Below are 13,078 nucleotides of genomic sequence, written 5' to 3' on the forward strand. Positions count from 1 at the left end.
TGTTTAATCCGATTCGATTAACTGGTTAATTGATTTATAATTTTAAATAAAAAAAAATATATTTTTAAATGAATTGAATCGAATCTAAATATTGAACCAATTGAATGACCTGCATGCATCATTTGTAAAATTAAATCTTTGAATCAATTTAATTAATCGATTTGTATGACTTTCACATTTGATTCAGGTTGGATTTCGATCGACTTCGATTCGATTTAAACAACAAATATTTTATACGATGTTGGAGGTGTCAGCATCACACTACATCACATCACAATCACCCGGTGAAGAGGCTATATAACGAGCCAAACGGACCAACGGCTGCTCCATCTCCAAGCTTCCGCCTTTCCCTCTTCGAATGCGATCCCCGTTCCTTCGCAAGAAACCTTGGCCGATTCCAATCTCTCCCTCCCCGCTCCCCTTCCTCATAAAGCAAATCTCTTGTCGCCATCATCTTGTCGTTCTCGTCCCGTTCTCAGTCCACTTCCTGGACCCGGCGGCGGCAATGGGGGAGGAGCAGAGGAAGAAGAAGGATGTGATTCGGTTGGAGCGCGAATCCGTCATTCCGGTTCTCAAGCCCAAACTCATCATGAAACTGGCGTATCTCATCGGTAATCCTGCACTTGTCTCAGATGGTTTTGGGTGGATTGTGTCCCTTTAGGCCTCCAGATTCTCTGTTTTCTGTGTGTAGTTAGTTATAGCTCGAGAAGTTTCCTTCTAAATTCTCAATCTATTAAATATAATTCATAAAAATCCAAGCTCGAACGTTTTTTATATTAGAAATTGGGAGAAATCCGTAAAAGATTTGTGTAGGGTTCGCCGGAATGAGGATATTGTTTCTTACAGAATTCAATAATGGTAATCGGACATCAAGCAGGGGAACAAGAAAATCCTAATAGATATATTAGGATCGGTGAAATTTTCAGCATCTTAAAGATCTCGCCCTTATAACTGTCTTTATCACTGTCTTCACTAAATTCTGGTTTAAAAGTGTTCTTAATGTCATTTTTATTAGAGAATCCTATAGCTTTTGCTTTCCACAGTAACACTTATACCGACTTAGTCAATATGTTACATTCTAATGTGAAGATGATCTATACACCCAGGGAGGCTAATACTATTCATTGGGTAGCCAATTTTTTCTAGAATTAATAGGCTTCGTTAGGGAGGAACTAATCATCCCTCTGGTTTATCCTGTTGCTTCACTCTGATGCTCATGGTGAGTCTTATAACCGGTGTGTTTAGTTTTGTTGTTTTGGAAGGAACAAGCTTATACCTACTAAATCATACTCCTTGGATAAAAAAACAATGGGAGACAAGAAAAAGAGAAGTTGCTTAGTTCTTGATATAACTTCCTCATTTCTTTCGCTATTGTGTATGTTGGTGATTGTAGTTGATGGGCTAATAACCAAGCAATTTGGCTTCCTTAATTGAATCTCACTTTTCATATATGATAAATATTCCTAGTTTTGAAGTACCAATTAATCACTAGTAATGATTGATTGTGTATTTCGACGCTCATGACTTTGAATGAGTTGCTTTCTTTTTTTCCAGAGCTTGGTACTGACCGAGCTGAATTCCTTAGGCTATGCAAAAGAGTTGAGTACACTATTCGCGCTTGGTACCTTCTACATTTTGAAGATCTTATGGTACTACCTCTCTCCTATTCTTGCAACATATACGGATTGGTGAATGTTTAAGATATCCAATATAGAGTTAACTGTGCACTAATATCATAGCTGTTTTTTTGACTATTTTGCACTATGTTATGTTCACTTAGATGAAATCTTGATTGATGATTTCTTTTATCTCAACAACATTGCATCTGCAGCAACTTTACTCACTGTTTGATCCTGTTCATGGTGCTCGGAGATTGGAACAACAGCACTTATCTGATGAGGAGATCGATGTTCTGGAACTGAATTTTATAACATATTTATTCCAGGTTTTTCAGTTTCCTGGTAACTTTACTGCAGTTTTATCATGATATGAAGTTATGATTTCTCAGTAGACAGCTGAGATGAACAATGTTTTTGGTTTTGGTAAATTAGATTTAAGCTGATCCAATTTCTACATGCAAGATGCTATTTATTGCTTCCTATTCACTCCTTCCAAGATTCTCGTCAGATTGTTTGAGTATTATTTTCTATCCTACTTTTTTAATGGATGATTCCTCCTAAGCATATAAGTGTCCCTGAAGCAATGGTTCGTGTCTTTTACTTGGCATGAGTTCTGTTGCATCAATCTTGTGGTTGGATACAATTGCTTTGGTGACAAGTTTTTATATATCCTAAATCCCAATGTTTGAATTGCAATTGGTTTACTCAAATTAGAACAATAAAAGAGAAATAACTTCTAGCAACCAAAATCTTTTTCTTTGGAGCAACAAGACTTCCATTTGCATCGAATTTCCAGTTAAAATAGCCATAACAATCATAACTTCTCTTTTCTGATTGAAGCAGGTAATGGAAAAGAGCAACTTCAAACTAGTGACTGATGAGGAGATTGAAGTTGCGCAATTTGGGCAATATCTCTTAAATCTACCGATCAAAGTGGATGAATCCAAGGTAACATGGTCCAATATATACTTGAAGTGCTTAAAATCTTTGATATTACCTTAATTGATCTTGTAGTTCTTTCGATATCTAGCTGGACAAGAAGCTTCTGCCAAGGTATTTTAAGGAGCATCCTCATGAGAATCTCCCGGGATTTTCTGATAAGGTATTGTCTTATTCTCCTAGAGCATTGTGCTTTTGGCTCCTTTTATGCACACAATACATAACTTACATGTACTAAAATTTACCAATTTCATACTTTTAGTTTACTTGGTGCTCTTAAGACTGCGATATCTCGATGCAATTCGTATTTGTTAAGGTCATCTTGTACTTTTTCTCAAGGAAGATCACGTCTATTCAGTCATATCATGTCAATTAATGGGATTCTCATTCTCTCCATATAGTGCCATCCTCTTATAAGACGTTTTCAATTTAATATTAGAATATGATAATTAAATAAAAAGTTTCATTCCCTGTATTCTTCACGAATATGTAGAATTTTTTAACATATGTTCAAGTATAGTCACATTTATTTTTCTGTGATTTCCCAGTAAATTTTAATTTTCTCCCTTATGTTTGCAAATAAATATATCTCTCTGCAACAACTGTAGTGTTCCACTTCATTATGTGAAGTAAAATGGAATAGATGTTTTATCTGTACATCTTATTACACTTTTGTTGCTTAGCTTCCAATCCATGATAATAACACATGAAATCCAAACTGGAACCATCAGAGAATTTTGATCTTTGGAAATGTGATACTTCTTTCCTTGATGAAACAAATATTATCTACTGAATCTATGATGAGTGATAAGATGTTAGAGCAAAAAATGCATTGTATTTTTTATTAATGAACAGAGTATTGTATAATCTGTTTCCTCTAGTGTTGCTCATCTTTTAATACCATGTCTATATGATCTAATACACAGTTATGATGTAACATCATTTCCATTGCAGTATGCTGAAAACCTTTCTTCATGATTAAGATTTTTCTGACCTATGTTCCTTTCGTTTTGGAAGTACATGATATTTCGCAGGGGGATCGGAATTGATCGTACAACTGATTACTTTATCATGGAGAAATTGGATATGATCATATCTCGTATTTGGATGTGGTTTCTGAGAGTTACTAGGTATTCCTGTGACATTTGTTCTAATAAAAATAGATAACTCTCACTTATACTAGGATGTATTCGATGATTGCAGGCTCGAGAGACTATTCTCCAAAACCGAAAAGTTGATATCCAAGAAAGATACCAAGAAAACTGATGAAATCAGTTCTGATTCAGAGGATCAAGACATATTTGTGGAACGTATTCGAATTGAAAAATTGGAGCTTAGGTTTTAATATTTATATCGGACTTGATTAATTATAAGCTTGATCTGTCAATATTATATACTGATATATTTCATTTCATGTTGACTGCAGTATCGGAAATCTAATCGGCCAGATCACAATCCAAGAGCCAACTTTTGACAGGATGATCGTTGTGTACAGGTAGATACACTCCAGTTATCTGCAAAGAGATAAAGACATCTCCAATTTGCATTTAGGATCACAGAGATTGGATTCTATCATGACTAACATGCTTGAGAAACTTTGTTTTAAGTTACCATGAAAGATAGGAAGAATGTTTTCATTTGTGAATAATCAGATACAAAGATAAAACGTGTGAGAAACATTTAAACTAATACCACGTGTTCAAGAGGCCTATAGATATTATTGTTAGATAATATGAGACAATTAGTATTAGTAATACCAGAAGAGATAAGAGGTACAACTAAGAAGATTTTATTAAAAACTATAAATAACTCTTAGTTTAACTAAAGATAAATGTTGATAAAAAAATTGTACAGCTAACCTCAAATAGTTAGAAATTATGCAAAATCCTGATATTCATTGTAACTTTCTACAGGCGAGCAAGCACAAAGACACACATAGAACGAGGAATCTATGTAAAACATTTTAAAAATATTCCTATGGCTGACATGGAACTAGTATTGGTGAGATTCCTAAACTAAATATCAGGGGCAATACACAAGATATTGAAACTTTTTATGGTATTTATGCTTGACTTATACCCTGAGTTGATCACTAATTCAACAGCCTGAAAAGAAAAACCCAAGTTTGACTCCTATGGACTGGGTCAAGTTCCTCATTTCTGCTGTGCTTGGTCTTGTAAGTTATTGCACTTGCATAAATTGACTGGTTCAGCTTTACGTCTCTTTCTGGTTCTAACAAATAACATATGATCTCAGGTTACTCTTGTCAGCTCCCTTGAGATGCCTAAAGCGGACATCTGGGTTGTCATTGCCATCATCTCTGGTTTGGTTGGTTACTGTGCTAAGGTCTACTTCACGTGAGTATACAATGAGCTGTTCGGTACATTTCGCTGATTTTAAGGTTGGAAACGGTAGTTCTATAAAACCATGCAGGTTTCAACAGAACATGACGACCTACCAAAATCTAATCACCCAGTCCATGTATGACAAGCAACTTGATAGTGGCAGAGGCACGCTTCTACACTTGTGCGATGATGTGATTCAACAAGAGGTGAACTCATGGAAAATGTTTCCGTTATTGATTTGTTTGATGTACGTCCTAATATTGTTTTGCGATCTGGATGTGCAGGTCAAAGAGGTGATAATTTCTTACTTCATTTTGATGGAGCAGGGGAAACTAACAATAAAGGTGTGAACTTGTTGTCATTCTTTTCCTGCCATATTGTTCTTTGTTAATCCTCACTACCTATGTGATGTAAGTATAGGATCTTGACCACAAATGTGAAGAACTCATCAGAGAACAGTTTCACGAGGATATCAACTTTGAAGTCGAGGATGCTGTCCGAAAGCTGGAGAAACTTGGTATTGTTGCAAGAGTAAGTTTGCGTTCTGCTGTTTCTCCAGCTTTTTGGTTCATGATACTCCATTTTCAATGCCTGCCAAATGATGACAGTTCTTGATGCTTGCTACAAAAGAAAAAGAATACTAGAGAGAGACAAATGATTTATTGCCAAAATGTAATGCAAGGTTTTACTACTTCAGTAAGCTAACAAGAAAATATCCTAATGGAAGACAAAGGCAGATTGTATGTGTCCTCCCATGTTGCTTGATTTTAGTGAATAGACCATGGATTGAAGACATTATTAGTAAACTCTAGTTTACTCTAATGCACCTTTGCACAGTTAAAATGGCAAGCTTATGCATACAGGATTCTATTGGAAGAATCTACTGTGTTCCCCTGAAGCGAGCAAATGAGATCATTGGCACCACCACAGAAGAACTGGTGATCAAAGCCCAACAAGGTCTTCCAAGTTGATCAAAGTTGAGAATCCATCAACAGCATCCAGGTTTTTCCACAGCAATATATTATTCCTAGTCGAAGCCAAATTTCCACTTAATCTTCAGTTCGACCATGTGTCGTTTTACATTCTTTATCTGTAATTATGTATCTTTTATCCTTCATTCATTAGCTGGTCTTCTTTGACTGCTGAGGGGATAATAAGAACTGGAATAGAAATATTTATATTCTTTCTTTTACGAAATAACTTTGATTTGAGTTCAGAAATTGATTTCTTTTCATGTAATGACTGCACTAACTTTCCCTTAGAAATGTATGTGCTTTACGCACATTTATAATCCAACGTTTTTCTCCCATAACCTGCTACTTGTATTATCAAGTTTGTATTCCTTTTAATCGCGAAGGTTAATAGGTGATGTCAGAAACATAGTTTCTGTAAAATTATGAATTCTTTGGTCCATTTGGCCATCTTATGGACGGGTTGCAGTTTGCAGCCCAACAAAAGGGAGAAACAGAAAGAAGTTGTTCATGCTTGAACTTATAAGATCCAAAGAGTTCATCCTCTAAGAATGATAATGATTAGTAATTAGTGTCAATTTTCATTTATTATGGAAGGAGATGAAGAGGAGGAATGCTGAGTAGTAGATTGTACCTGAGAGGAGGAAGGTGGGACGTGAAGACGGTGCAGCATGGTGACATCTGCATTCTCCCATTATTCACCAACCAATCTGCCATGACATAAACGCAATGAAGATAATTCAGATCAAAATCACAAGTCGAATGACAAAATAATAATAACAGTAGTAAAATATAACTACTGACGATGAGGAAATTCAAGCAGGAATGCTGATACGTTAATGATCACAGAGAAATTGCAGCACGTTATTTCTTTGGTTTACAGGAAAACATTGATCATGAATAAACATTCAGTAAACTCCAAACAAATTAACCCGACATGGAGAACTAGTGCAGGTATTCCTTGAAACAAGGAATTTATCTGTTTTATCGAAAGAAATTTAGATTATTACATGACATGCTGATTCTTCATCACTAATAACATAGACCTGGTGTTTGCGACATTATCTTACATACTACTTGGAACATCTATGAGAGTTCTCATTATCTATTTGCAGTGGCAAAAAGATTCTAGCATCACTGGTTCCCGTATGTTGGACCACCTTCCACTCCCTTCTTATCATCCCATCCTCTTACCCATGGCTGACCAGGATTTGCTCGGGTCTCTGGAGCAGCATGGCTGTTGAGATTTGACATGACCTTGGATTGAATGGCACAAAATACCTACAAAACCATGTTTCAAAAAACTAAAACATGAAAAGAAAAACCAAATGATAGAATGAAAACATTTCATGTTTTCAAATGCTGTACAGGATTAATCTTGACTGCTTCTGGTGGTTGCTCTTGGCCTGTTAGCCACTTCCACAAATCTGGGTTTTCCTGAAGAATTTATTAGAACCCATGATAGTGTCAATGCTATATAAAAACTTAAATTTTAGAATTATCTCTTGTCAAAGAATCTTTCTAAAAAATATAGCAATGTCATTGGCACTGAGAGCTGCAGATAAAGTCAACAAAGTAGGTAATAAATGTTGCATGAATGTGTGGCAAGTACGACTAATGGAATAAGAACCATGTTACTATCTTAATTTGTTTTCCGAGTACTAATTCCAAGTTTCCTTCTTAATAACAGCATGAACTTGTATGATACTTGCAAGTTATTTGAGTTACCGGAATCAAGAAAGATTAGAAAAACACCACCACACTAGATGATTGGTGTAAAAACTTGATGTATGTTCAGCCAAACCCTGCAGGTATCCCTGATATCACATGCAACACCCTACAGCTCAGTACAACTTCATTGCAAACCACTTGCCTTCATTATCTAAACAAAAATCCAAGGTCTATGGGTAGCGATCTGATAACTAGGATCAACATCTCATGATGGTAATTTGAAGATCGAGGGCAATCGAGGGAAAGAGATAAAAAATGTAAATCTCAAAACATAGTGAAGTAAAAACAATCAAGCAAGTACCTTTGGGATGTTATTTCAGATTTCTTAAGATTTAATAGTTAAAGCTTTAATCACCCAATTGGGTCTTAAGGTGGAAAATAGTAAAGCTTCTAAACAACATAACAAACTTAGAAGTTGAAAAGAAGTATGTTATCTAAGTTGGAAAGAAGAAACACAATTGGGATCTCCTGGATTGTTGTTACCCAGCAACACAACATGGGCACGCCCATGTTTGTTTGCTAGGTAACAGAGTTCAACAGGTGAATCTAGCTAGCAAGGTGGAAAATACTGTCACCTAAGTTGAAAAGAAGAAACACAACCGTGGAGCCAAGGCTAGATTGAGGTTATTGGTAGCTACTTTAAAGAAGTTTGTTTTGTCTAAAATCTCACTTCACGGCTAAAGATTCTTCAAACCAAAGAACCTTGATATTTCTACAAGAATAGCTGCTAGTTCTGATTCTTCAAAAATGAATCCAAGCATCAAAAATCGAGTTGCCGCTGTTTCTAATAGTAATAACATAAGCATAAAGTTTCACAAGTTGGTTAGTGAAAAGGTTTAACACTACTTCCAGAGATCAAATACATGTAAATCCACATAAAAACTGTGTGGTTCAAATCTAAATGAAAACATTATAAATTGGAAGATCATTTCAGTTGTTGTAATATATGATAATAGCTCTTCCTTCGTCTATCTCAGAATATTATTTTGTTACGATGAGATGGTCTTTAAAATGTTACACACAATTGAAGAACACTTTTATTACTTTTTGTTGCTAGAATTATTGAACCTCAAAAATGATCATAAAAGGAATTATAAGACGATTTTGTCAAAGAAGAGAAGAACAAGGGAACCTCAGTGGTTCCTGTATACCATAAACCACAATGGTTTGGCTGTAATCTAAGCATAAGGTATAACAGAAGTAAGGTAGACTCACCAGGTCGAGAACATCCATGAGGGCTCTGATATGGAGCTGATCCATGGCACGAATGTTCTCCTCTACCCATGCCCCCAGAACCAAATCCAATTCAAGGAACCCCCTTTGCCTGCTCCTGTACAACAACCTACCCACGACAAGATGCAATCTTTATGGGTAGCAGGATCGCACTACACATGAATCGACTCGACACGATGGAATAAAGAGGGAAAAACCTGTTATGAAGCCGGCGCTTGCTCTCTTCGTCGGAGAGGTCAACGTCAACCGATCCATGACCCGAATAAAACCGAGAAATGGATCCAACATGCGATCTGAATCGAGATAGAAGACCAAATTAGACGAAAACCCTAGGATCCGAGGAACCACTTAGAAATGAGGCATGAATGGAGGATCGAATCGAGGAACGAAGCATACAGGGAACAGATCAAAGGAATGCTAGGTACCTGAGGGATACTGGAGATCTCGTATCACTTAGCATTAGGGTTTGGCGTAGACGGAGGAGGGATCTCCTTAACGTCGCCATGATCGCCGTCGCGAGCTAGAAAACAGGACCTCAATATAGGATTTGGATTGATATAACGACTCCAGATTTTGTACTTGGTAGCTCCTAAACAAGAGTGGGATATGGCTCAGCGACTCGGCTGTAAAGGAGCGCGGTGTAGACTACAGAATGGGGTATGCAGCATATCAAAGATTGGGCAGCAGAAGTGCCGCCACGTGTTGTGGATTTGGTGTTCGTTTGATATCCATGAATTGGGAAAATGGAATAAGCTATTCCGTCTTTCCGTCTTATTATTCGGAGAATCAACTATGGTGTTAGGAAAAATATTATAGTAATTTTTTTATTATCAAAATAGATTCTAATAGTAAAATAATAAATCAATCACAAAGTGAGACATCAAATTTTTTACATAAAAAAACTCAATACTAGAAAAATCATGAAACTGTATTCCACTTCAAACCTCCACTATTATCAATAACGATGATAATATGTTTATAATAAGTCTTTTTCAGAATAACTGAATGATCATAATAACATTAAAAACATAGATCTTGATTCAACAATAATATATCATCATCACCGTAAATGAATTTTATCAAAGGAAAAATTTAGGTCTCACCAAGTGGATATATTAAAAAAGCATATGACAAATCATATTTCGACACCATTAAGATTATAGAGTTTGTTGGAAGGATTCTCCTCATAAAATTTGAGCCAAAATCGCTTGATCATCTAGCAAAAGTCTCAAAACCCTAACTTTTTCTCTTTTCTCTCTTTCTTTTTGGGTATTATTTCTATCATCCCAAGTACCAAAAGGTCTTTATAGCCAAGAAAGTGGTGTTCCTTGAGAAGGAACACATTCTTGGCGGAGATAGTGGGAGCGTAATATAGTTGAGCGAGGTTGGAGAACCTAGCTCAAGCACCACTCTACAGCCCGAATCTGTTCAGGTATCTAGCACACAAGTTTCAACTTTACGTAGGTTCGATAGAGCATCTCATCCTCTTAAGAGATATATAAGACATATTAGAGGAGAGGATGCTGAAAATATTGCTCTTTAGACCTATGAGGAGGTTATTATGAGTATAGACTCTAGGAAGTGATAAAAAACCATGAATTTTGAGATGGATTTCATGTATTTGAACAATGTTTGGAACCTAGTTGATGCACTCGAGGGTATTGTACCCATCGGTTACAAGTTGATCTTTAAGAAGAAGATCAGAGTAGATGGAAAGGTAGAAACCTATAAAGCAAGGCTAGTGGCTAAGGGTTATTGTCAGAAGCAATGTGTTGATTATGATGAAACATTCTCACCCGTAGCTACGCTAAAATTCATATGAATTCTTTTGGCTATTGCAGCATATTATGATTATGAGATCTGAGAAATGGATATGAAAATTGTGTTCCTCAATGACAACCTCGATGAGGAGATATATATGATATAAACCGAGAGATTCATGTCTAAGGACTGTCTAGATAATGTGTGTAGGTTGCTTAGGTCTATTTATGGACTAAAGCAAGCTTTCTGAAGTTGGAACATAAAATTTAATGAGATAATCAGATCTTATGACTTTGTTAAGAACGAAGATAAACCTTGTATATACAAAAAGGTAAGTGGGAGCACTATTACCTTCTTGGTATTATACGTGGATGACATCCTGATCATTGGGAATGATGTAAGAATGTTACCTACAGTAAAAACTTGATTATCTAGACACTTCTCCATGAAGAACTTAGGGAAATCATCCTATATCTTGGGGATTCAGATCTATAAAGATAGATCCAAGAGGATGCTTGGATTGTTCTAGTCTAGGTATACAGACACCATTGTCAAAAAATTTGACGTGAAAAATTTCAAAAGAGGTTTTATACCAATGAGACATGGGACATCGCTTTCTAGGAGTATGTCCCCAAAGACTCATGAAGAAAGAACAAACATAGATAGGATATATTATGTCTTAGCAATAGGGTCTCTCATGTATGTCACGTTATATACCAGGCTTGATATAGTGCATGCTTTGAGTGTCACAAGCAAGTATCAAGCGGATCTAGACTTGGAGCACTAGAAAGCAATAAAGTATATCCTTAAGTACTTGAGAAGGACTAAGGATCTTTTACTAGTATATAGAGGTAGTAGTCTCAAGGTTGAAGGCTACACAAACTCGAGTTTCCAATCCGATGTTGATGACAGCAAGTCGAATTCAGGGTATGTGTACACTTTGAATGGAGGAGCAGTATGCTGGAAGAATTTCAAGCAAGATACTACTGCTAACTCGACCACAGAGGTGAAGTACATTGTTGTAGCAAAGGCAGCAAAGGAGGGAGTCTGAATGAAGAAGTTCATCACAGATCTAAAAGTCATATCAGTCAGCGAGGAATCGATTCTCTTATATTGCGACAACGGAGCGATTACTCAAGTGAAGGAACCCAAGTCTCATCAGAAGTCTAAGCACGTTCTGAGGAGGTTTCACCTGATCAAAGAGATCATGACCCGAGGAGATGTAGTAGTGGAAAAGTTCCATCTGAAGATAACATCATAGATCCACTGACAAAGCCATTGTCTTAGTTTATCTTTGAGCGTCACAAGAGTCTGATGGGGATTAGACACATAGGTGATTGACTTTAGGTCAAATGGGAGATTGCTAGTCATAGGTGCCCTGCAAGCCAATCACGTGAGTGATGACACGTGTGACATGACACACACTCTTTTTGTATATTATATATTGGTATTCTATCACTTTATATTGCTTATTGTATGAATATATTATGATGTATATGGATCTATACAATGAGAATCAAATCGTGATGAGATCACAATAATGAGACCGATTCACCTTTAAACATAGATCCTAAATAATCTCGATCATAGGTTACTCGAGAGGGACATTGAGATAACCAGACAGACTGGAGCTGCTCGTGTGGGGACACTAAGGATATAGTGTAGGTGCTCATTGGAGAATAAATTCACTGATTGATTTGCTCATGGAATGTGGATGGTTGATGATGTTATATTATCTGATTTTATAGTCCTAGTGGTGTATCTGGTCCTTAGACTTAAGACACTAAAGATGTCCTGTATGAGTACTCCACTCTGTGATACCAGACTTATAGGTCTTGAGGTTTCAGATCTAGCACAACCGATCATCGGGAGTGACAGCCAACCTTACAATGACTATTGAGTGTCGATAGAGGATCATCCACTCTCGATGTCATGAGAGAAATATTTCATGTATTCTTGCTCAGACAAATCCTTGACCAAGGTTATTCGGATTGAGAGAGAAAGAGTTCTCCGGGAGAATCTAATTAGAGTGAGACTCAAGTAGAAACCGTATTGGTCTAACAACATCATGCCCGGTATACAATATCTAGGATATTAGATGGATGAGAGATTATAGATATATGGTAACTGATAATAGACAGGTCCAATGGATTGGATTCCCCAATATCGTTTGGGGACTACGACGTAGTGGCCTAGTACATTCGCAGTCAATGAGTTGAGTGAATTATTATAGAGATAATAATTTACTGAGATAGAATGAGTTCTGACAGGTATGATTCATGACCAGCTTGATATTGGGCCTAGAGAGACACACACATATGGTAGGCATTGCGACGAATAGAGGTTATATCTGCGGAGCCCATATCTTATTGGATATCCAATAAGCCCCTGAATTATTGTATCCTATTGTTAGGAATGAGTTGGCACTAAGAGGGAGTGAATTAGTAGAGTGGTAAAAACGTCGATTTCGTAAATCTTT

The 13,078-nt window shown here is 36.6% G+C and overlaps 2 protein-coding genes across 2 annotated transcripts; one reads left to right on the top strand and one right to left on the bottom strand.

Annotated features, from left to right (window-relative positions):
- Positions 1-347: 347 nt before the first annotated feature.
- LOC103994783 (uncharacterized) lies at positions 348-6,025 on the top strand. Its single transcript, XM_009415221.3, has 15 exons — positions 348-611; positions 1,555-1,649; positions 1,832-1,945; positions 2,463-2,567; positions 2,650-2,721; positions 3,576-3,688; positions 3,762-3,896; positions 3,985-4,053; positions 4,472-4,559; positions 4,663-4,734; positions 4,815-4,915; positions 4,992-5,109; positions 5,188-5,247; positions 5,324-5,434; positions 5,767-6,025. Exons 1-15 carry the CDS (start codon positions 359-361, stop codon positions 5,872-5,874), a joined length of 1,614 nt encoding a protein of 537 aa, XP_009413496.2. The 5' UTR covers positions 348-358; the 3' UTR covers positions 5,875-6,025.
- Positions 6,026-6,714: 689 nt separating this feature from the next.
- On the bottom strand, positions 6,715-9,522 carry LOC103994785 (succinate dehydrogenase assembly factor 2, mitochondrial). Its single transcript, XM_009415222.2, has 5 exons — positions 9,264-9,522; positions 9,036-9,131; positions 8,821-8,947; positions 7,243-7,311; positions 6,715-7,155 (listed from the first exon to the last, which is right to left on the bottom strand). Exons 1-5 carry the CDS (start codon positions 9,341-9,343, stop codon positions 7,009-7,011), a joined length of 519 nt encoding a protein of 172 aa, XP_009413497.1. The 5' UTR covers positions 9,344-9,522; the 3' UTR covers positions 6,715-7,008.
- Between the last annotated feature and the right edge of the window lie 3,556 nt (positions 9,523-13,078).

Source organism: Musa acuminata, chromosome BXJ3-8 (assembly GCF_036884655.1).
Source record: "Musa acuminata AAA Group cultivar baxijiao chromosome BXJ3-8, Cavendish_Baxijiao_AAA, whole genome shotgun sequence".
In the NCBI taxonomy this organism is placed as follows: domain Eukaryota; kingdom Viridiplantae; phylum Streptophyta; class Magnoliopsida; order Zingiberales; family Musaceae; genus Musa; species Musa acuminata.